The sequence below is a fragment of the Palaemon carinicauda genome, chromosome 8, assembly GCF_036898095.1.
Source record: "Palaemon carinicauda isolate YSFRI2023 chromosome 8, ASM3689809v2, whole genome shotgun sequence".
NCBI classification, from domain to species: domain Eukaryota; kingdom Metazoa; phylum Arthropoda; class Malacostraca; order Decapoda; family Palaemonidae; genus Palaemon; species Palaemon carinicauda.
Window position 1 is genome coordinate 141,983,992 of NC_090732.1, and position 25,503 is coordinate 142,009,494.

At 43.8% G+C, this 25,503-nt stretch overlaps 1 protein-coding gene and 1 long non-coding RNA gene across 2 annotated transcripts in view; one reads left to right on the forward strand and one right to left on the reverse strand.

Moving 5' to 3' along the window:
* The window catches only part of LOC137644749 (uncharacterized), a 69,989-nt gene extending 65,722 nt beyond the window's left edge, over positions 1-4,267 (forward strand). The window contains exon 9 of the mRNA XM_068377645.1: positions 3,743-4,267. Coding sequence (XP_068233746.1) covers positions 3,743-4,092 — 350 coding nt within the window. The 3' untranslated portion in view covers positions 4,093-4,267. The remainder of the gene's footprint in view (positions 1-3,742) is intronic.
* The window catches only part of LOC137645996 (uncharacterized), a 137,874-nt gene that overhangs the window by 71,351 nt on the left and 41,020 nt on the right, over positions 1-25,503 (reverse strand). The window lies entirely within an intron of this gene.

A 25,503-nucleotide genomic window follows, 5' to 3' on the forward strand; every position in this document is an offset into this window, starting at 1 on the left:
TCTGAGCAACCTCACAGATTGTTGATCTGCGCCTCTCTTCTCCCAGGCTTGCCAGAAGTTCTTGAGTCTGGCACCTACTGCTGTCTGAAGTTGCGGGCAGTCAGACTCTGCCCCTCGAGGACTTGGATCCTTTCCTCTTTCCTCTCTTCCCTTCGGCACGAGCACCTCCCCTGCTGGGGGCTCTGCCACGATAGGGCGGAATAAACCTGGACGCTGGAGTGTCTATCCTAGGTCTAGCAGACAAGGCAGGCAAAGGGGGAACTTTGTGAGCCGAGGACGCAACTAAATCGTGGGTGTCCTTCTGCACTAAAGACAAGGCAATTTCCTTAACTAAGACTTCAGGAAACAAGCACTTAGACAAGGGCGCAAAGAGTAGCTCAGATCTTTGACATGGCGTCACTCCTGCTGAAAGAAAAGAGCACAGAGACTCTCGTTTCTTTAGGACTCCTGACGTGAATGAGGCGGCAAGCTCGTTGGATCCATCGCGGACGGCCTTGTCCATGCAGGACATAATGAGTAAGGAAACATCCCTATCGGCAGATGAGATTTTCCTACTCAGGGCTCCCAAACACCAGTCCAGGAAGTTAAAAACTTCAAACGCCCTAAATATGCCTTTAAGAAGGTGGTCCAGGTCCGAGGATGACCAACTAATCTTAGAGCGTCTCATGGCAAGGCGGCGGGGAGAGTCTACAAGACTTGAGAAGTCGCCCTGGGCAGAGGCAGGAACTCCCAAGCCGAGAACTTCTCCCGTGGCATACCAGACGCTCGATCTAGACGAGAGTTTAGATGGGGGGAAGGCAAAGGCCGTCTTCCCTAAACTCCTCTTGGTTTCCAACCAATCGCCTAACAGCCGTAAAGCTCTCTTGGATGAGCGAGAGAGAACGAGTTTCGTAAAGGCTGGCATGGCAGCAGGAACGCCTAAAACAAACTCAGACGGCGGCGAACGAGGAGCCACAGAGATAAAGTGTTCAGGGAACAACTCTTTAAAAACAAGCATGACTTTTTTAAAGTCCAAAGATGGTGGAACTGCTTTAGGCTCATCTAAATCTGAAGGCTGATCCTCAGGCTGTGGCTCAGCAACGTCCTCATCTGAAAGTTCCTCATCTGATAACTGATGAGAAAACGGCAAAGGGGTAGGCAACGATTGACCCGCAGCGTCCGGCCGCACTGGTGCATACGTGACGTAGCAGGACGCAGCGTCCTGAAACTGCTGAACAGTCTGGGAACTGTCAACAACAACAGGTGCGCGAGGACGCACAGCGTCCACCCGAGACTGTTTAGACCGTCTGGGTTGTGCAGTCAACACCATACTGGGTTGCGGAGGTTAACGCACCGCGTCAAAACAAGTCAACTTTGATGGTTGGTGAACGTCCTGAACGTCACCAGTCGCATCAGTGAGTTGCCTAACGTCAACGTGCGGCTGGAAATCCACACGGGACCGCATCGGGGGAGGTACAACCCCAACTGGTTGACGCGAGAAAGCTACATCAACGTCAACAGGACGCACAACAGAACGCTTGGATGGCTGACGGCCAGTATCTCCATGAGAAAAACGGCTAGGTTCAACGGAAACCTTCTCTGCGTTGTAGTCTTCCATAAGGGACGCAAGCTTAGACTGCATGTCTTGCAGTATAACCCATTTAGGGTCTACGGAAGCGGGTGCGGTAACAGACAGGGTTAGCGACTGAGACGGCACAACTTTGCCTTTCTTAGGCGGCGAGCAGTCATCAGATGACGGCAACGGGTCCGAACTGTCCCAGTGACTACATCCGGGACGTTGGACTTGTCCTGAAAGGACCGACTTGCGTTTCAAAGGTCTAGAGACCTTGCTCCATGGTTTCTTACGTGAAACGCCTTCGGACGACGAGGTAAAAATGGGCTCTCTCGTCTTATGGTAGGGGCGATCTTGACGAGATACGCCTGATACCAAAGAGGGAACGTCTGTTCGCTGATCAAGGCCTCTCGAACCCATAAGTCGTACGACATTGCTTCTCCCCTGGGCTTGGGAGCTTGCAAGAGGTCCCGGACTAGGTGATCGACAGGCACGAACAGACGAACCCTCGGTCGCAATACTGTTCACAACACTTTGAGTAACACTAGGCACTTTCCCACTTTCCGCCGTGGCACTTTGGCACTTGAGTTCCTTAACGTCCGCCATGAGTTGATTACGGTCACTTGCTAAAGCCTCAACTCTCTCCCCCAAGGCATGAATAGCACGCAACATGTCTTGCATAGACGATTCCTGAGTGCTAGGAGGGGGGTTAGGAACAACCACTACAGGGGAAGGATTAGGTTCAGGGGCATGTGGAGAGGAAAAATCTACCGACCTAGAAGAACTTCTCCTTACCCTATCTCTCTCTAGTCTGCGTGTATATTTATCAAATTCGATCCAATCGAATTCCGAAAGGCCCACGCATTCCTCACACCGATCTCCCAATTGACAGGTTTTACCCCGACAATTGGAACAAACAGTGTGAGGGTCGAGAGAAGCCTTTGGAAGACGCCTATTACAGTCCCTAGCATTACACTTTCGAAACTTAGGAACTTGAAAAGGGTCAGCCATTTTGAATTAGTCAAAGAAAATTCCAAAAACGATCTAAGTCATCAACAAATAATCCGATTCAAAAAAGAGTTCAAGAGTTTATGTTGAAGAAAAACACCTGTACTGCGAAAGCTCAAACCAAATTAAAGTACTTCACCAAATATGATGGGAAAACTCCAGGTTCTACAGCGAGTAAAAGTACGTCTTGTCGTCAACGTTCGACAGAGAAGAATTGAAGGTTTTGTTTACATCCGAGAGTGGTATCTGGCCGACAGTTGGCGCTGGTGGGCACACCCGCAACCTGCATAGCGATCGCTCGCGAGTTTTTTAAGTATGTTGTCTGTCGAGCCGCAGAGTTGCAGCTATTATATATTCACCGGCTAAGTTAAATATTTAAAAACTTATAATACCTCAATTATGCACAATAATTTGACAAAAGTGAATTCATAAAAGCAAAGTAATACCAAATCAACCAATAGATACTTATACAGTACAGAGGTGGCCAAAACAAAGCTTGTACGTGTAAAAGTTGGAAAAACATTCACGACAGAAATGTTAATACAGTATATGGTATCCGGGGCGGGGAGCCCATTCAGCACCAAGGTAAAAGAAGGCGAAAACAATTCAGTTGTGTTATGAAGCTAAATGAAAAAAAATTGGACACCAAGATGAATTAATGTATTTTGGAAAAGAAGTAAATCAGAGGGCTAAGATGGCTGCAGCTTGGTGACAAGGGGACTCTACAAAGACCCTTCAGTAATATCTACAGTATACTATGTTAGATATCCTGACAACACTAACCCCATACAGAAATTACCATGGGAAAAATTTGGTATGAAAAATCAAAGAAAAATTAATATTCATGGATAATTATGAAAGTGACAAATGAGAACTTGAGGTTATCAAGGAAAGGGTTGGGGAAATTCTGATGGAGCTGGGGTTGACAGCAATACAAACCAAAAATGTAAAGAACGGTGAGCACCTACTAACAGGTCCATAGTCATGTACAAATGAATAGTTGCTCATTTTATCTGGAACACAAATAAAGTGGTTATGTCTGTGAATATCTGAGATCACAAATGTGGACACAATTTGGTTGATAATGTTGTGATGGCACTACAGTAGTTTGTTTTTAGTTATAAAAATGAGTCGAAAAACTTTAACATGAATATCTTTCATAATTTCTTTCTTTTTTCCCAGGAAATGACTGGGCTTTCCACTTATGGCGGCATGAGAGACTCAACTTCACAAGCACAATCAATAGTACAGACACTACAGAGTTTACAATCTGCGACCAAAAACTATATATCTTCTTTTGTTGCGTCATTGCTCTTTTTGATATACCAGTGATGGTTTTTGTTCAGTTAAGTATTGCAATGACCATTGTCTTGATGTTCTATTTTGCCAGCCCTTGCTTTCCAGATGATTTGTGTGGAGGGTCGAATGAAGGTCAAGATTTGATGGATCAAGTAAATAAAGACAAGGAAAAAGGTGACACAGAAAATGGGACAACCACTGGAGCTCATGTGAATATAAATTTAAAATACTAAAGGGAACATCAAAATTTTTTGGCTAGTAAGAAAAGATTGTTTCGTAATAACCCACAACAGCTATTAAATCTATGAAGAGAAGGATTAGAAGGAACAAAATTGGAATATTTTATATTTATATAAAAAACTACTCTGTTAAATTGATCATGTACTAAGAACGTTAAAACCTCACCTTAATTACAATAGTTACAGACAGTTTTATCAAATTCTTTTTATATAACCTTTTTAATAGCACATCTCTCCAAGGAATAGGTTAGGTTAGTAGGGATACTCGTCGCTGATACGGGAAAAAGAGGCCGTACCGGTTAACAATAGTAGTGGAATCAGAAAGAGTACTTTGAATAAAACATGAAAAGTGCTCTTTAACAATAGAAAATTTTGATCTAAGCCATCAATTTCAAAGTGATTTCTAACCTCTCACTTGGAGCTAGAACACATAATTTTTCTACTGACAATTGAATACTCGACAAAAGGATAAAATTCTGATCAAAGTTTCTCCTGCCCTACACTCATCTTGTCTATTATGCTAATATCCCTATTGCAAGTTCTTCGAGTACAGTACACTTTTAGTTACTATTTTGACATACAGTACTCCACTTTACATTTTTTTGGTTAAACAAAATATCCTGAACGTCGAAGGTTAAAATCCCATTGCTGACCACTATCGGTACTTGAGGTACAAAATAAATGAGGATCCCTATCTTCTAAATGAAGCCTATTTACATAGAATTTGGTAAACAAACACATTATAAAACTAGAGGAAGATGTACCTTACTATTTTTGCTATAAATGAGACTAACAAAAACTGTAAAAGCTAGAATACCAAAAACAACATGGAGCTTCAATCAGGTCAACTGCTCTATGGAGCAACAACTATATGACATGTCACACTTTGTTGAATTGCTCCTGGGGAGTAGTACCCACATGACTGTCCCTTATGAATATCAGCAATGTAACTCGCAGGTATGATTCATCCAAATAAAGTACTGTACTATTAAATTTAATTCACCACTGCCAAATTCCAAGGTTAATAAGGAAAACATGTTAAATAAAGACAAAATTAAGAATTTAAGAAGTGACAATGAATATAATAAAAAATCTTGGGAAGCAAGACTTCAGGTGAATGAGACACCAGATATGCAGAGAATAGCCTATTTTCCCCAGTGTGGATACTCATGGTGAGAAGAGGAACTTATGTGGGTTGCTTCCCTATTTGAAGACTAAGTAATGGGTTTGCCTCTGCATAAAAATTCTACTAAGAATCTTGTTTTCATTAAAATTTATTTCATCAATGGTAGTAACCTTTTTATCCTTCGGTAAGAATATATAAGAACATCTTGCTTACGTATGAACATTCATTGCTTTTTATAATCAATCACTACTGTAATCAATTACAAGCTCAGGTCAAAAAATGTTTTCATCAAAAGGAAATAAAAAGAACCAGTTATTGAACAAAATATTTATTAAATACCAAAAATATACAATCAAAGCTTTTATGAAAAAAATAAATCTACCCATTCAAGCTCAAATTTGCACAATTATTATCACAGTGAGTACATAAAACAAACAATTTGCTATAGCATAAAAGACAATTAAGGAGGAAAACTCTAAGTATGTAAGAGTAACAAACAGCTTATGATTATTTAATGAAAACTATTCACAAACTTTCAAAATTTTACTAATAATGACTTCATCATCAAAATAACATTACTGTATATCCACTCCAACAGATCAAATACAAAATGACATATTTTTCAAGTTCCATAATCACAAACTTCTTATATATATTAATATTACTTATGCCTTAAAGCTCAATCAGCATGGAAGACCTTGGTGATAAAAACCACATAATAAACTAAGATGACTCCATAATTAGTAGAGTTCTTCCAATATCAAAAAAGAATTCTTGTTTAACATATTTTTCATTATTATTCACAAACTGAAAGTTTGAAGTAATAAACTTACAATCATCCAATTAGTGGGTTAGAAGGATAACTTTCTATTAGAATATACTAACTTTATGATAAAAATATAAATTTTTTGGTAGAATCCCATCATACAATGTGTTGTAAGAATAAGAATCCATGCTTATCCACATCCAGGCTCAAAAGTAGTCCCACCACCAGAAAACACATTTAATGTATCATCTCACCTCACTGCAAGATGTGCTAGGTTGGAAGTAGGACATACATGTTCTTAAAGGGATGGTTTTGATATAGAAAAGGATCTGGATTGCACAATTAGTGACAGTTTCATAATGAAGCTAAAGTCTTTTACTTTCTCTATGGTACAGAAAAGAAACAAGTACTGTACCCCCAAAAGTTGAAGTTTTGTGAAGGAGATCAGACTGAAGTTTCTTTTTTCTTTTTGATAAGAGGATAGAAAACCTATTTAAATGTTGTCTCTAAGATAATAATAATAATAATGGACAATGATGAGGTGATCCTTCTGATGATCACCTAATAGGATGTGCAGAACAATCGCTCACGGGACCATTCCTCTCTAAGGGTTCGCCTAAACATAGTTTTGGGAGGTCCTCTTCTAGTCCTCTGAGGTGAAAGACTACTCCCTGCTTGATCTGGGAGCAGGCTCCTGATGAAGTTGAGTGGCAGGGTAAGTATCTCGCACCAGCTCAACGTAGCATTCCTCTCTATGTCGTTGCAGTTGTCGTCCCTCCTAAAGTGAGGTTCACTGTGCAGTGGTGCTCACGTTCGGTTCAGTGTCTGGAGGAAGTACTGGGGTCCTCCTCACACGGAGGGTGCTCCCTCTCCTGTCCTTGCAAAATGTCTAGGATCACCCTCACCTAATGCATGGAGTCTTTAATGACTCTCTGGAGTATGCTCCTTCCTAACAGGAGGAAGAAAAGAGTAGTGGAAGATCTGTTCTGCACTCTCCCTGAGAGAGAAAGACTAGCTTAGCCTGGTACACTATCTAGGCCACAGATGATGCGAGACAAATGGCAGGCAGAGACGGTGTGGTGAGTTGGCATGATGCGACAGAGATACAGTACCTTGGGCCTCTTCCTCTTGTGTTCTACACCTTTGGGGATGTAGGGAAAATCATGCAAACAAACTGGTTCGTCTGATTAAATCAGAGCGCATCTGTCTTCCCCTCCCCAAAGAGAAGAACAACCGGAGTTCAGACATCTCCAACTTTCCTCTTCTTCACAGGTGACAACAAAGCTTTTCTCCTGTCCTTCCTAGGAGACATAACCCTGGGCACATCCAATTCCCTTGTGCATTGCCCGGCACGTCACAGGCGGGGACTCAAGAGGACGACTCACCTTGTGCCCCATGCGCAAGTAAGTGGGGCTAGCATTCCTTCATGATCTTCCTGCCAGTATTGTAGAGGGAAATGCATCCATGGAAGAGCCTGGAGACTAAGGGATATGTTCAGCAGTCTCTGTTGCCATCTTGGAAGGAGCACGACCCCTCTTCACCTTCTTCCTACTCTTGCCATCGCACTCCCATAGTTCCTTTGGTCAGTCCATACAATCCTGGCAGGTAGAGGATTGGGAACACCGTTGGCTCCTGCAGGGGACATATGCTGAACAGGGGTTAACCTCGTGTTGACTCCTGAAAGTACTACTTCTTCATGTGTGGTTGCTCTAGCAAAGCACGAATGTGCAGACAGACAGACTTTTGTCTTGAGCTTGCCATCATCCTGATATTAAGGATATAAGCAAGGCCCAGAGAAAAGAAGTGTCTTTGACTATGTGATATTGTCAGGGTTATCTGTGACATCATCAAGAATCAAGCTTGTCGTACATAGCCCCCAATCCTACTAATTAGAAGTGATGAACATCTATCTCAGGAAATCTTCTCATGAGTTTAATTCAACAGTCAAAACAATAATCAGATACGGCAATGAAGATAAAACACTATAGGGTAAGACCTCAATGAAGGAACCATTTGAAAATTGTGCTAAGGAAACCCCAACCATTTGTTAAACTGCCACAACTGGCATCAAGAGGTGTAGTTCTCACAGGCTTCCATTGCTGCTGCTGTCAATAGCTGGCTCTTTAACTGAAAATGACCAAAGTGTTCTTTTACTGAAGCTACATGAGGTGAACTGTGCTGTCACCCAAATTAAACATTTCATTGAAAGAGGCTTCACTTATGAGGAGAACCCCAAAATAGTCATCTTCATATCTGACAGAATGTCAACCTCATTTGGATCTTTACCAAAACACTCTCTCTGACTTAAGTCATGAAAGGCTCCAGTCTAATATCAAAAGTCCCTGTTCGCGGCTCGATGATAAAAGAGATAAAGGCTGTTCTCCTCTGCGCAAGAGCAGCAATAAGCGTCCAAACTGAGGAGATCTTATTTGCTGTTAAACAAGATAAATATCCCCTTTGGTACTAAGCACATGAGACAAATTATTTTGCTACAGCCTTTAATTGCAGATAAAACAAATGAAGCATCCAAATAAGCAAGCACAGGTCATGTATATTATATCATTAATGCAAGGCACAAACTACAATCTCAGGCTAAAACAACATTATCAAGGGGTTCACCCCTACCCAAATCAAATGAGCCCCACATGGTGACCATGAAGTACACGTCAGTAGAAAGGAGTTAGTGCTAATGAAGGCTGTGCTTGCTTATGGGATGAGCATTACTCTCTCCACAACTCATTGCAGTGTTACAAATAAGAGAATGCACAACTACTACTTTCCAAAAAGCAGGGGTACCAGGAGATATGCCTTTTGCATTAATAGTGCTATCATGTTAAATGACATCTGGTACTCTGTGAACAACCTTGAAACTAATAAACATGAAAGACACTGATGTCTTGAGTTATACATTAATTTTGGTACAACAGGCTAATATCACAAGTAGGACCAAGTGCCTACTTAACACATGGTAAATACTGACAAGCCCCAAATTGAAGATCCACAAGGCAGGAGGTTGCAGTTCTTCCCCTCAAGAAAATGTGCCTATATTTATTCTCTTTGTACAATTAGTTCTAATTTTACGTATAACTGCCTTACATGTGTTGTTCAAGATATAACAACTACTGTCTTCTCCCTTCTAATAGTTCCTCAGAGTTTGTGCAAATCACCTCTTCTCTTCAACCTTTTCACCAATAACCTTCTTTACACTACATCTCCAATTCATATCTTTGCAATTGCCTATCATGCTTCTTTCTTACCCAACAGGTGGTGAAAATATACATTTCGGAAAACATCAAGTCAAAAGCAGTAACACATGAAAATTTTGTGAATGCAAAACTATTTTGGATATGTTTATTATTCAAAATTAAAAATGATATTTTAATTATAAAATAAATTTTTGAATATACTTACCCGGTGAATATATAATAGCTGAGCCTCCGGCGGCTCGACAGATAAACACACAAAAACTCGCGAGCGATCACTATGAAGGTTGCGGGTGTGCCCACTAGCGCCAACTATCGGCCAGATACCGCATATACATGTAAACCGACCCAATTTTTCTCATCCCGCTGGGTCTCTATCGGGGAGGAAGGGGGGGCCTTTAATTTATATATTCACCGGGTAAGTATATTCAAAAATTTATTTTATAATTAAAATATCCTTTTTAAATATTTAACTTAGCCGGTGAATATATAATAGCTGATTCACACCCATGGTGGTGGGTAGAGACCAGAGTTAATTAAGTTTACAGCGTATATGCTTAGAGTTTTTGACAGTTATAATATAACAAAACCCAAATATATAGGTACCTGGTAAGGAAGTTGACTTAGACGATTACTCTGCCTTGTAAGTCTGTCTTCCTCACGAAGCCCAGCGATCCTCTTAGGATGCTGAAAGACTCCCAGGAGCTGAAGTATCAAGGGCTGCAACCCATACAAACAGGACCTCATCAAACCCCTAATCTGGGCGCTCTCAAGAAATGACTTTGACCACCCGCCAAATTAACCAGGATGCGAAAGGCTTCTTAGCCTTCCGTACAACCCAAAAAACAATATTAAAAACATTTCAAGAGACAGATTAAAAAGGATATTGGAATTAGGGTAATGTAGTGGTAGAACCCTCACCCACTACTGCACTCGCTGCAACGAATGGACCCAGTGTGTAGCAGTCCTCGTAAAGAGTCTGGACATCTTTTAAGTAAAATGACGCGAACACTGACTTGCTTCTCCAAAAAGTCGCGTCCATAATACTTTGCAGAGATCTATTTTGCTTGAAGGCCACGGAGGTTGCTATAGCTCTAACTTCGTGCGTCTTAACCTTAAGCAAACATCGGTCTTTCTCATTCAAGTGAGAATGAGCTTCTCGTATTAAAAATCTGATAAAATATGACAAAGCATTCTTTGACATAGGCAATGATGGTTTCTTAACTGAGCACCATAATGCCTCAGATTTACCTCGTAAAGACTTAGTACGAGCTAAATAGAACTTAAGAGCTCTAACAGGACATAATACTCTTTCCAGTTCGTTGCCTACGATCTCTGATAAGCAAGCAATATCAAAAGATTTAGGCCAAGGACGAGAAGGCAGTTCATTTTTGGCCAGGAAACCAAGTTGAAGTGAACAAGTGGCTTTTTCTGTAGAAAAGCCAATGTTCTTACTGAAGGCATGAAGTTCACTGACCCTTTTAGCCGAAGCCAAGCACACTAGGAAAAGTGTCTTGAGGGTGAGATCCTTCAGGGAGGCTGAATGTAATGGCTCAAACCTGTCTGACATGAGGAACCTTAGGACCACGTCTAAGTTCCATCCAGGAGATGCCAAACTACGTTCCTTAGAGGTCTCGAAAGACTTAAGGAGATCTTGGAGATCTTTATTGTTGGAAAGATCTAATCCTCTATGTCGAAAGACCGAAGCCAACATGCTCCTGTAGCCCTTAATCGTGGGAGCAGAGAGGGAGCGAACCTTTCTCAGATGTAAAAGAAAATCTGCAATTTGGGCTACAGAGGTACTGGACGAGGACACAGATGCTGACTTGCACCAGTCTCGAAAGACTTCCCACTTCGACTGGTATACTCTAATGGTAGAAGCTCTCCTCGCTCTTGCAATCGCACTGGCTGCCTCCTTCGAAAAGCCTCGAGCTCTTGAGAGTCTTTCGATAGTCTGAAGGCAGTCAGACGAAGAGCGAGGAGGCTTTGATGGACATTCTTTACGTGGGGCTGACGTAACAGATCTACCCTTAGAGGAAGACTTCTTGGAAAGTCTACCAGCCATCGAAGTACCTCGGTGAACCACTCTCTCGCGGGCCAGAGGGGAGCAACCAACGACAACCTTGTCCCTTCGTGAGAGGCGAACTTCTGCAGTACCTTGTTGACTATCTTGAATGGTGGGAATGCATAAAGTCCAGAAGAGACCAATCCAGTAGAAATGCGTCAATGTGGATTGCTTCTGTATCTAGGACTGGAGAGCAATAGATTGGTAACCTTTTGGTCAACGAGGAGGCAAAGAGGTCTATGGTGGGTTGACCCCAAGTAGCCCAAAGACTCTTGCCCACGTCCTTGTGGAGGGTCCATTCCGTGGGTATCACCTGACCCCTCCGACTGAGACAGTCTGCCAAGACGTTCAAGTCCCCCTGGATGAATCTCGTCAACAGGGAGATGCCTCGATTTCTTGACCATATGAGAAGGTCCCTTGCGATCTCGAGCAGCGTGAAGGAGTGTGTGCCTCCTTGCTTGGAGATGTACGCCAAAGTTGTGGTGTTGTCTGAGTTGACCTCTACCACTTAGTTTCGAAGAAAGCTTTCGAATTTCATCAAGGCCAAGTGGACTGCTAATAGCTCCTTGCCGTTGATGTGCATGCTCTTCTGACTTGAGGTCCACAGACCCCAGCATTCCCGACCGTCCAGGGTCGAACTCCAACCCAAATCCGACGCGTCTGAGAACAACACGTGGTTTGGGTTCTTGACTGCTAGGGATAGTCCCTCTCTCAGACTGATATTGCTGTCCCACCATTTCAGGCATGCCTTTACTGGTTCGGAGACCGGGAATGATACCGTCTCTAACGTCTTGTCCTAGTTCCAGTGAGAGGCTAGATGGAACTGGAGAGGCAGAAGGTGTAGTCTCCCTAGCGAGACAAACTGCTCCAGGGCTGAGAGAGTCCCTACGAGACTGTTCCAACTCCTGACTGAACAAACGTTCTCTTTTCAGCATTAGTTGGACTTCGAGCAGGGCTTGTTCTATTCGGGTGGCAGATGGAAAAGCCCGAAAAAACTGGACTGCGAATCTCCATCCCCAAATATAGAATAATCTGGGATGGGATCAGTTGGGACTTTTAGGTTGACCAAAAGTCCCAACTCCCTGGCCAGACTCAACGTCCAATGTAGATCCTGCAGACAGCGAAGACTGGACGATGCTCTGAGAAGCCAGTCGTCCAAGTACAGGGAGGCTCGGATCCCCGATATATGGAGGGATTTTGCCACATTCCTCATGAGCCTCGTAAACACGAGAGGAGCAGGACTGAGGCCAAAGCACAGGGCTCGAAACTGGTACCCCACATTCCTGTAAACAAACCTCAGAAGGTCGAGAGAGACCATCCAGTCGCCTTCCATTAATGCTGTCAAGACAGCCTGGTAGACTTCATCGTGAAGTTTGTCTTGACAATGAACACATTGAGCGCACTTGCCTCTTACGTACTCCTGCAGTGAACATGGCTGCCAGATCATTGGAGCTATCCCTGAGGGACTTGTTCCTGCAGAGAACGTGGCTGTCAGATATTGGAGCCATCCCTGAAAGCCTTGTTTATGCATGACATAATTGTACAGCAAAACTTCAAACGCTCGAAAAAAACTCCTAACAGGAGATGGTCTAGCTCTGAAGTCGACCATAAAATCTTGGAGCGTCTCATGGCCAGGCGCCAGGGAGAGTCTATGAGGTTTGAGAAGTCTATCTGGGCAGAGGCAGGAACTCCCAAGCCGAGAACTTCTCCCGTGTCATATCAGACTCTCGCTCTATAAGCCAGCTTAAAAGTAGGGAAAGCAAAGGCTGTCTCCCCCAAACTCCTCCTGGTGATTAACCAGTCGCCTAGCAAACGTAAAGCTCTCTTAGAAGAGCGAGAGAGCACTAGCCTAGAAAACAACGGCTTCGAAGTAGCTAGGCCTAGTGTAAACTCTGACGTTTAGGCGAACGAGGAGCAGCAGTTACAAAAAGATCCGGACAAAGATCCTTAAAAATCAGCATGATTTCTTTAAAGTCCATAGAGGGCTGAGCAGCTTTAGGCTCCTCTCCGTCTGACAGAGTCCTCAAGGGAATATCAGTAGGAGGGGGATCAGCAACTTCCTCATCTGAAGGAACCTTGTCCGACAATTGCCGAGTCTCAAGCAAGGGAGAGACCTGCCGTGGTGGCAATGCTTGACAAGCAGAGTCCACACGCAAAGGAGCAACAGTAGCAGTCAAGGACGCTATGTCATGTAACTGCTTAAAGGACTGACCAGCAACAACAACAGGTGCGGGAGGACGTTTGACGTCAACTCGAGACTGCCTTGACTGCTTAGACTGAGCAGTCAAAACAACTCTTGACTGCGGTGCTTGACACTCAACGTCAAAACAAGTCAACTATGCTGGTTGGTGAACGTCCTGAACATCAACAAGAGCAAGCGGCAGCGGCTGAACGTCCACAAGCGGCTGAGAGTCAACACGGGACTGCATCGAGTGAGGCTCTACAAAACACGATTGACGTGACTTTGTAACGTCAATGTCAACAGGACGAGCAAAGGCTCGTTTGGGCGGCTGACGGCCAGGATCTCGATCAGCTAAGCTGCGAGGATCATCGTGAACCTGCTCAACAGAATAGTCCTCCATAAGAGAGGCAAGCTTATTCTGCATGTCTTGCCGTACAACCCATTTAGGATCAACGGGAATGGTTGCGGTAAGAGACGAGGGTAACGTCTGTGACTGCAAAGCCTTGCCTACAATAAGACTCTCGGAGCCTGTGTTACGCTTTTGTTTAGGCGGCAAGCAGTCTTCCGATGACTGCATAGGGTCAGAGCTGTCCTAATGGCTACAACCAGGACGCTGGACCTGTCCTGAAAGGACTGACTTTCGCTTAAAGGGCCTCGAAACCTTGCTCCACGGTTTCTTACGCGAAAAGCCTTCGGATGACGAGGAGAAAAAACATCTCGCTCGTCTTATGGTAGGGGCGGTCTTGATGAGACACGCCTGAAACCATAGAGGGAACGTCTGTTCGCTGATCAAGGCCTCTCGAACCCATAAGTCGTACGACATTACTTCTCCCCTGGGCTTGGGAGCATGCAAGAGGTCTCGGACTAGGCGAACGACAGGCACGAACAGACGAACCCTCGGTCGCAACACTGATAACACTTTGCGCAATTATCACATTATCACAATGATTTTCTGTTTTGCACTTACTTCACTGAAATCGAATTTTTCAACAATTCACATTAGGTATGAATAAAACTGATTTCTACCTGAAGCACGCAATTCTACCCTCATCAAAAGGTTATAATTGCGAAATAAGTCGTATAATGTAAGCACATTAATACAAGCAAAAAACAGTAAATATATATTAGGATAAAAAGATCAGTGGCTGGGAAGGAGACTAAACACTAGTTCATTTAAAACTACGTTTTCAATCTCTCACCGTACAGTGCCTTGGGACGAGAATAAAAACTAAAAACGTTTTATCCTTTCTCCCCATACAGAGACTAGGGACGAGAGTAAAAAACTGACTCGAGAACAACGTTACTCGCTTGGGACGAGAATAAAGATCGGAACGTTCTCTCTTCCTCTCTCTCTCTCCGTCTCTCTCTCTTTCTCTCTTGATTTCGCATCGAAGAGAAAAGCTCACTTACCTTTCGTCAATAAACAGGTTATTTGACCAAAGGAAAAAACTGAAAGGTTTTTCAATAAACAAGTTCCTTTAAAATAGAATTTAAAACATTTAAGTTTGAAAGAAGAATGAACAAAACGTCAGAATCGATTTACTCTTTCTGCAAAGTGAAACCGTGATACTCTCTCTCTCTATCGTAACGATAGAGCGCAAACTGCGTAGCATAAATAAACTAAACGTTAGTTCATCTTTGAAACAGTACGAAGACTATTCAAAGAAAATCTTTCATAAATTATCTACTAAAAAATATTCATTTAATAAGTTTTAAATCATTTGCTCTGTAAAAGTTATTTACGATTGAAAGGGCTCAACGTTGTTTAACTTCGGTTTCCAAGTTAGGAACGCCTACTTTCGGATTAGGGGAGGAATAGGTAAGGTCGCATATAAACAAATCATTAAAATTTATCTTGATGTTTATTATAAATGGAAAGCTAATCGAAGAGGCCTAATAAAGGCGGTTGAGATATAAAATATATAGAGGAAAATCTATAATTAATAACAACAATTTATAACGTGATAAGATAATTGCTAAAAGCCTAAAACACACTTCCGTACTAAGGGAAGGGTCGGCCATTTAAGTCAAGGAAAGTCCAAAAAACAATCCAAAGTCATCAACAATTAAATCTATCCAAAAACGAGTTCAAGATTTAAGTTGAAGATAAAACACCTGCACTGCGAAAGCTCAAACCAAAAGGAAGTACTTCACCAAGACTGTTGAAAAACTCCAGGTTAACAGCGAGTAATGGTACGTCTTGTCGATCAGACCGACAGAGAAAAATTGGGTCTGTTTACATGTATATGCGGTATCTGGCCGATAGTTGGCGCTAGTGGGCACACCCGCAACCTTCATAGCGATCGCTCGCGAGTTTTTATGTGTTTTTCTGTCGAGCCGCCGGAGGCTCAGCTATTATATATTCACCGGCTAAGTTAAATATTTAAAAAAGGGATTTTGACGAAGGAAAAATCTATTTCTGGGAAGAGGCCTGTGACGCCCGGTGAGAAAGGTCCTTCCTTATACCTTTCCTAATATAAATCTTCCAAATATACTAGAGAAAGATAAAAGCATGGAATGCAGAGGTTACAACCCTCGCGCGAACACCTTGTAGGTGTCGTGTATTAAACAAAGGCGTGTGTAAACCACTATTCACAGGTTGTCTTCCATTTAGATAATCCCTTCATCAATGGGGAGGGCCGTGACAGGCCCTAGATAACATGGTTGAACTCCCCAACGACACCTACCACGCGCGCCCTCTAGGACATCCTTCTGCAAGAACATATGGCTTGGCAAGGAAAAAGAGGGGTGGGGTCCGTATCAAATAACCGGGAAGGGTTTCACCGAGCGTCACAGGCCTCTTCCCAGAAATAGATTTTTCCTTCGTCAAAATCCCTTTTCTGGGGCGGCCTGTGACGTCCGGTGAGAATGTACCAGAGAATGCCTTCCAAGCCCAATAAATTAATAACATAATAAGGAGAAAACAAACACCATGTAAGGCAATAATATAATACTGTAAGTAAACATAAATCATAAACTAGCCATAGGCATAGGGGATGTAATGCTAAAATAATATGAGGACCAGGGATCACCTGAGTGTCCCGTCGTGAAAGGAATCAACCTTACATGTCTAAGCATATCTAAACTTTACAGGAATGGTAATTACAATAACAGTTAAATCATAACAATTAAACATGGCAAAATAACTTAGGGCTAACGAACCACCCAGGAGAGTGGCGACGTGGTGTGAGAGGTGGTCAGGAGGGAGGAGAGAAGAGATGGAATAAAGAAATAATCAGAGATTAATGGGGGGAGATAAGACTCCCCGCTGCAACCGTAGGGTATTTAAGGGCCTGTAAGTTCTTTAGATAGTGGCGTTTGAAAACCATAGGAGATTTCCAACCCGTGTATTTTTTAAGGTCATCAAAGTCCATGTTCTGGAAGTAATTGATAGAGGTAGCTATTGACCGTATATCATGAGCATGGGGAAATGATTCCGGGTTAGCATGTTTAATGAAGTAGAGGATTTGTTGTCTGATACCTTGAATGGTCAAAGTACCACCTTGTTCCCTGATAAATAAGGGGCCAGACGAGCGGGTGGCAGATCTAGCTAAAAAGGTCCTGAGAGTAGTGACTGGACACAGCGAAGGATCCTGGGGAAGAGAGATGATCTTCCAAGGGGACCACCTATTTTGCGGGTCCTCATTTTTTGCTAGGAAAGCTCTGTCTGGGGTAAGCAGTACTTCGCCTGTAGGGAGGAAATCTATGTTTTCCGGGTTACGTGAGAGCGCTGCTAGTTCTGAGATTCTAGCACCTGAGGCCATAGCTGATAGAAATAACGTCTTCCTAAGAAGAGTGATATAAGAGCAGGACTCGTTGTCAGTGTCCGACGCGAGTTTGAGGACATTGTTCAGAGACCAAGAGACTTTTTGTGGCCGATCCAACGGCCGAAGCCTAGCACATGCTTTTGGAATAGATGAGAAATAGGAATCAGCTAGATTAATGTTAAACCCAACCAGGAATATCTTCTTCAAAGCTGACTTGATGGTAGTTATAGTGCTAGCTGCCAAGCCCTTGTCAAATAAGAACCTAAAGAACGAGATGGCTAAATTCGGAGTCATACGAGTGTGGTCTGAATTCTTTAAGAAACCTGCTAATTTCTTAACAGCCGAATCATATTGACGAATTGTCGAGTCCCTTTTGTCCGCTTCGATGAAGAGAACGTTTTCCGGGTCAATGTTTGCGTCTTTATGAGCTGCAAACTTCATGAAGTCCACAAAGTTAGGGTTTTGGCTATCCTTGAGGAATCTGACACAGTCTGTGTTTGAATTACTTGGGTTAGTTGGGGAATGGAATCCGGAAGGGTCGAAGTTTCAGCTCGAGGAGGAGAGGAAACCAACTGCTCTTTGGCCAGTGAGGTGCTACTAAGGCCACTGTCCCCCGGAAGGAGCGTAGTTTGTGCAATACTTTCATTAGAAGATTCACTGGTGGAAATAGGTAAATCTTCCTCCAATGGTTCCAATCCAGGGTTAATGCGTCTATGGCATAAACCTGAGGGTCCATGTTTGGTGTCACATAACAAGGAAGTTTGTGATTCATCTGAGTTGCGAATAGATCTACCTGAAGGCCCGGAACCAGCCTGAGTATCCACTGGAATGAAATTATGTCAAGAGACCATTCTGATTCCAGTGGTTTCATCCTGGATAGTGAGTCCGCTATCACATTCTGGACTCCCGCTAGGTGGGTTGCTGACAGGAACCAGTTCTTTTCTGCTGCCAAGGTGAAGATAGTGACCAGGATCTGATTCAGGTTGGGCGACTTGGATCCTCCTCTGTTGATGCAGTGTACTACGGCTGTGCTGTCTGACACTACTCTGATGTGGGTCGACCTCGGAGGAGAGAGCCTCTTCAGGGTCAAGAACACTGCCATGGCTTCGAGAACATTGATGTGGAAGTGTTTCATGGCGGGTGACCAAGAGCCCTGAAACATCTGACGTTCGTAGTAACCCCCCCATCCACTCAGAGACGCGTCTGTATGAATTGTCACTTGTGGGGGTGGGAATTGAAGAGGAACCGATTTGGAAAGGTTCTTCGGTTCGGACCATGGCTGTAATCTCATTTTCAAGACAGAGGGGATTTTCGAGACCTTGTCTCTTAAAGGTACTGTGGCTCTCTTTCTCCAAACTCGATTGATGTCTTTGAGTTTGGCTTTCAATAGGCGATCTGTTACTGAGGCGAATTGAAGAAGGCCGAGGATTCTTTCTAAGGCTCTTCTGGACACCTGCCTGTGTTTTAGAAAATTCTTGACCTTGGAAGTTATTTCTCTTACCTTTTTGGGAGGTAGAACCAGCTTGTGCCGTGCAAGGTCCCACTGTATGCCTAACCATTCGAAGCGGTCTGATGGAAGTAGGCGGGATTTTTGGAGATTGACCCGAAATCCCAGGTTGGCGAGAAAACGAAGTACTTTCTTCGTAGCTCTGTTGCACTCCAGGGCTGACCGAGCCCAAATAAGCCAATCGTCCAGATAAGCAACGATCTGAATCCCTTGGTTCCTGAGTTGTTCTAGCACCGTCTCTCCCAGTTTCGTGAATATCCTGGGTGCAATGTTGAGGCCGAAGGGCATGACTTTGAATGCAAAGGCTTTCCTGCCTAGACGGAAACCTAGGTAAGGAGAGAAGTTTCGAGCTATTGGTACGTGATAATAGGCGTCGGTAAGATCAATAGAGGTGGTGACGGCCCCACGGGGAAGCAGGGTACGTACCTGAGAGATGGTCAACATCCGGAACTTGTCGCAGAGGATGTAAGAATTTAGCTTTGACAAGTCCAGGACTACTCTCAATGCCGACGAGCCTTTCTTCGGAACTGTGAACAGGCGGCCTTGGAACTTCAGCGATCGAACCCGTTTGATTGCTTTTTTCTGTAGTAACTCGGTGGTGTACTCTCTCAGAATGGATGTGGGTCTCTGGAAGAAGGTCACTGGTGGAGGAGGGGAACCTTGTGACCATTTCCACCCCAAGCCTTTGGAGACTATGCTGTAAGCCCACGGACTGAAGGTCCAACGGTCTCGAAAGTGGTAAAGTCTCCCCCCTACCGGAACTATATCATTGCGAGGGAGTGAATCTAGGTTCTTTCCCTCCTCGAGAACCCCTTGTCCTAGGTCCGCCTCGTTGACGGAACTGTCCTCTAGCCCTGTAGCTACCTCTCTGGTGTCCACGAAAGGGACCTGAGGGTCCGTAGCTAGGGATGTATGCGGGTGAGGGCATCCAAACGGGGTTGGGTTGGGTACCTGGGGGAGCAGTGAGGTAGACCACCTGTTGAGGGTGTTTCGGCTGTAGAGGAGACGAAGCAGTGGGAGACTGTGAAGACGAGTGGGCAATCGACGATTGTTGGTAGTGACCTCGGCTCGTCTTGTAAGGGGCAAACCTCTGTTTCTTCCTGAAGAAGTTTTGTTTTTGACCTTCAACCCTCTTTTTGGCAGTGAGGCCCCACCTCACTTGCAAATTTTGATTTGCTCTCGCAGCGTCTTGTAGTACCTTGTTCACCTCCTCCTGAGGAAAAAGGTTCTTACCCCAGCAGGGGGAAGCTATCAGCCTATTCGGTTCATGCCTGATCGTGGCCTCAGAAAGAACGTGCTTCCTGCAACTAACCCGAGCCGAACAAAACTCATGTAAGTCGATTTGGAAGGACAGAGACAGGTTCTTTGTGAATACCCGGAACATGGTCTCGGTCGGGTAAAGTGAGGTTAGGGACTCCACGGAGGTAATGGAGTGGAGAGACCTAGCCAACCTATTCCGTGCCTCAAACTCAGTCTTGAGAAGAATATCTGGTAATTTAGGAAGCTTCTCGGAGAACAGATTAGAGGCACAGTCTGGGTCTAACTTCCCTACTATGAAAGTAGCGGGGGCATCATCCCAGATAGTAACGGTACTCGGAATGAGCATGGAGGTGGGATCGGTCTCTTTAAGAGCTGGCATGGCAGAACCTTCTTTGATAGCCTGAAAAGTAAGAGCTGCCACTTTATCTGTAATAGGCAAGGTAATACCTGGAGAAGCTGTAAATATGGTGTAGGCTCCTTTGTGTGGGGTGAGCTTGGAATTAGTGCAACCCCAGTCTGACAACGTCCTGGCCCAGAAAGATTGGGCCTGCTCTTTAGGGAATATTACCGTTTCCTTCGGTACCTTGTCTAACCTAACCAAGGCATGTTCTTTCAATCGGACGAAGCCATTGAATGGGAATTCTAGTCCCGGAGGGTAAAATTCTAAGTCCTCTAGAGGACGGGTGCCTATGCCCTCTAGAGTTATGGCACCATCAATATATGGAGCATGTAAGGCAAACCTCCAAGGGTTGTTTTTCTCGAAGGGAGGTAACTTCGATGCGTCCGGGGCTGAAGGAGGGGGCATCTGAGTTCCGGAACGGATGAGACTTGCCACCATATCTTTGAGCTCCGTCATAGCTCCTCGGTCTGCCCTAGACTGTTGAAGATATTGTTGTATCTGCTCTTTCACAATATCCCTGACCATGGCGGCGGATAAAGGGGGCTCCCGAGCTTGATCCTCTAACGAAGCCCTGGACTTAGTAGACTTTGACTTCTTAGGAGTCACGGTTTTAGGTATAGCAATATGAACATCAGGATCCTTTGAGGGTCCCGGAACCGGTGACACTGATAATGGCAAAGCTGAAGGCTTAAAGGTACGTAGTGGCTTCACCTTGGGTCGTACAGGAATGGAGGAACCTAGAGGAGAAGCCGTAGGTTTATCAAAGCAGTGAAAGGAAGTAGTAGAGGAAGGAGTGTGGGGTGAAAGGGGGTCCACCAACTCAACACCACCTACCTGCTCATCCATGGGTTCCTCGTCCAGACCTAGGTAGGGCTCGGCCTCCGTCACTAAAACCTCTTCCTCAGTTAGAATGGTTTCTCTAATCACTTCAATTAACGGGGCCGCTGTCTCCGGTGGAACTGCTGCAGTAGTAGAGCCTGGGAATAGGCGAGAAGCCATGTCTCCATCAAGAAGATAGGGTGCGCCAGCAGGCGCATTCCTCCCAAACCCTGACACCCAAGGCCGGAGAGTAGCTCTCGCCTCCCTGAGAGATTCACCATCAGCCTGAAAGAGGAGAGGGAATTAATGATGAAGTCAAAACTGAAGTCAATATACAAAGAGCAATTAATTCTTCGCAAAGAATATTAACAGGGACACTAGAACCAACTTACCTCCTCGCTCAGGAGTAGGGCTGACCGCTCATAGCAGAGCATGCATGCCTCCGGAAACCATATCGTATAGGGGGCTTGTCCCGGTTCCCGAGAGAAGGATATGGCGCAATGGGCATGGGCCCGGCATAGATCATGGCCCATGGGATCAGTAAAGGCAGCGGAGCAGCCCCTGGCAGTACAGCGGACTTTCTGTAAAAAGAAAGAAGACATAAGTCTGGATGTTCCTTGAGATTCTTGTCATTGACTTATGAATCAGAAACACTTAAATCTTAATTAATGTGTGAGTATGGTAGTAGCTAACACCTTAATAAAATAAGAAATTATAATAGAAAACCAGTAACCACATAGCATGAATCTCTAAACTTCATCGATATCACACTGTTAACTCCGGTTCTGGACTCCTGCTTGATCTCTGTTTTTACCGGAGGTCCGGTAGCAAAGGCCCGTCATCGTGATATCGTGACCGTCTCCGGTACGATAACATTATCCTCAATGAATGAGTTATCTCCAGTGAAGCCGGAGATACGATGAAAACGGGGGCCTTAACTGTGTAATTGTGATCAAACATGACAAAGGTTCGTGTGTAAAAGGCTTCAGCCGGAGTCCGAGTGCCGCATTTCACCGTTGCACTCCAAAAATCTGCTCCGGAACGATAACTAGTTCTCACCCAATGAGTATCCATTATAGCGGAGCATAACTCAAGGCGGAGCCAAGCATAACTCAAGGCGGAGCTAAGGGTGTCGGTATAAAACGACCCCAATTAATGACTCATACACTAACGTACCTAATAATAGTGTTAGCTATATTAACAGTAACCACATCAATAAATCGTTTATAATATTAAACGTACTATCATCAATTCTGATACTGAGAAGAGGCCTGAATAACCCGTGATCGTATAAAAACGGAGAACGGGAAATTCACCTCTCTTACTCAAAGAAAACGAGAGAAAGGATAACTCATACCTGTAGAACAGGAAACGAGCACTCTATGCTTTCGCTCTCAAGGTTACATATTAAAAATTAACATCACACAATAAAAAAGAAAATTAATAAAATTGATTGCTTTTCTTAGTAATAGTAATAACGAAGAATAATGACAACGTAACAAAAAACAAGGATATAGTCTAAAACGAACCCTCCAGGAGGGTACAAATTAACAGACTAAATCGCTAAGCTTTAAATCGTTACTATGCTTTAAAACGCTATCTTAAATCGCTATTCTTCGTAGGTCCAAATTGGACTTGCAAGCAAATAAATACCATAGTAAAAATTAATAATAATTAATGATAACATAAAAGGCCATAAAACGTAAGTGATATAACCTATCTGACAGAGTACCAGATGGGCAAAATTAACTAGAAAATTTACCGAAGCGAACATACCCAAAATGGCTGCCGATATCTCAACAGGACAATCGCTTCCAAAACTAAAAACCACCATAATGGAAATAGAACAAATGCCCGGTACTGCCAAAAGCTGCCAAAACAAACTATGGTACTTAACATTGGTAAGGGTGAAGTAACAACGTCAGTCATGTTGAAATAACGAGAAATTCTTCGAAAAAATACTGTGCCCAAAAAAACTATGCTTGCTTCAAGTCCAATTAAAGAAGGATGTCCTAGAGGGCGCGCATGGTAGGTGTCGTTGGGGAGTTCAACCATGTTATCTAGGGCCTGTCATGGCCCTCCCCATTGATGAAGGGATTATCTAAATGGAAGACAACCTGTGAATAGTGGTTTACACACGCCTTTGTTTAATACACGACACCTACAAGGTGTTCGCTCGAGGGTTGTAACCTCTGCATTCCATGCTTTTATCTTTCTCTAGTATATTTGGAAGATTTATATTAGGAAAGGTATAAGGAAGGACCTTTCTCACCAGACGTCACAGGCCGCCCCAGAAATGATATTTTAATTATAAAATAAATTTTTGAATATACTTACCCGGTGAATATATAATAGCTGCAACTCTGTTGCTCGACAGACACATACATAAAAACTCGCCAGCGATCGCTATACAGGTTGCGGGTGTGCCCACTAGCGCCAACTGTCGGCCAGATACCACTCTCGATGTAAACAAAACCTCAATTTCTTCTCATCCCACTGCGTCTCTATTGGGGAGGAAGGGAGGGTCGTTTAATTTATATATTCACCGGGTAAGTATATTCAAAAATTTATTTTATAATTAAAATATCATTTTTAAATATTTAACTTAGCCGGTGAATATATAAAAGCTGATTCACACCCAAGGAGGTGGGTAGAGACCAGAGTTAAATATGTTTACATCGTATAAGCTAAGAGTTTTTTTATTTCATTTTGACAGTTATCAATATAACAAAACCAAAATAAATAGGTACCTGGTAAGGAAGTCGACTTAGACGATTACTCTGCCTTGTAAGTACGTCTTCCTTACGGAGCCCAGCGATCCTCTTAGGATGCTGACAGACTCCCAGGAGCTGAAGTATCAAGGGCTGCAACCCATACAACAGGACCTCATCAAACCCCTAATCTGGGCGCTCTCAAGAAATGACTTTGAACACCCGCCAAATCAACCAGGATGCGAAAGGCTTCTTAGCCTTCCGGACAACCCATAAAAACAACATTAAAACATTTCAAGAGACAGATTAAAAGGATATGGAATTAGGGAATTGTAGTGGTTGAGACCTCACCCACTACTGCACTTGCTGCTACGAATGGTCCCAGTGTGTAGCAGTTCTCGTAAAGAGACTGGACATCTTTCAAGTAAAATGACGCGAACACTGACTTGCTTCTCCAATAGGTTGCGTCCATGATACTTTGCAGAGATCTATTTTGCTTAAAGGCCACGGAAGTTGCTACAGCTCTAACCTCGTGCGTCTTAACCTTAAGCAAAGATCGGTCTTCCTCACTCAAGTGTGAATGAGCTTCTCGTATTAACAATCTGATAAAATATGACAAAGCATTCTTTGACATAGGCAAGGATGGTTTCTTAACCGAACACCATAACGCTTCAGATTGGCCTCGTAAAGGTTTAGTACGAGCTAAGTAGAACTTAAGAGCTCTAACAGGGCATAAGACTCTTTCTAGTTCATTGCCTACGATCTCCGATAAGCTAGGAATATCGAAAGATTTAGGCCAAGGACGAGAAGGTAGCTCATTTTTGGCTAGGAAACCAAGCTGCAGAGAACAAGTAGCTTTTTCTGACGAAAACCCGATGTTCTTGCTGAAGGCATGAAGCTCACTGACTCTTTTAGCCGAGGCTAAGCATACCAGGAAAAGAGTCTTAAGAGTGAGATCTTTCAGGGAGGCTGAATGTAAAGGCTCAAACCTGTCTGACATGAGGAATCTTAGGACCACGTCTAAATTCCACCCAGGTGTAGCCAAACGACGCTCCTTAGAGGTCTCAAAAGACTTAAGGAGGTCTTGCAGATCTTTATTGTTGGAAAGATCTAAGCCTCTATGCCGGAAGACCGAGGCCAACATGCTTCTGTAGCCCTTGATAGTAGGAGCTGAAAGGGATCGTACTTTTCTCAGGTATAAGAGAAAATCAGCTATTTGGGCTACAGAGGTACTGGTCGAGGATACTGAAACTGACTTGCACCAGTCTCGGAAGACTTCCCACTTCGATTGGTAGACTCTAATGGTAGACGCTCTCCTTGCTCTAGCAATCGCACTGGCTGCCTCCTTCGAAAAGCCTCTAGCTCTCGAGAGTCTTTCGATAGTCTGAAGGCAGTCAGACGAAGAGCGTGGAGGCTTTGGTGTACCTTCTTTACGTGTGACTGACGTAGAAGGTCTACTCTTAGAGGAAGACTTCTGGGAACGTCTACTAGCCATCGAAGTACCTCGGTGAACCATTCTCTCGCGGGCCAGAGGGCAGCAACTAACGTCAACCTTGTCCCTTCGTGAGAGGCGAATTTCTGCAGTACCTTGTTGACAAT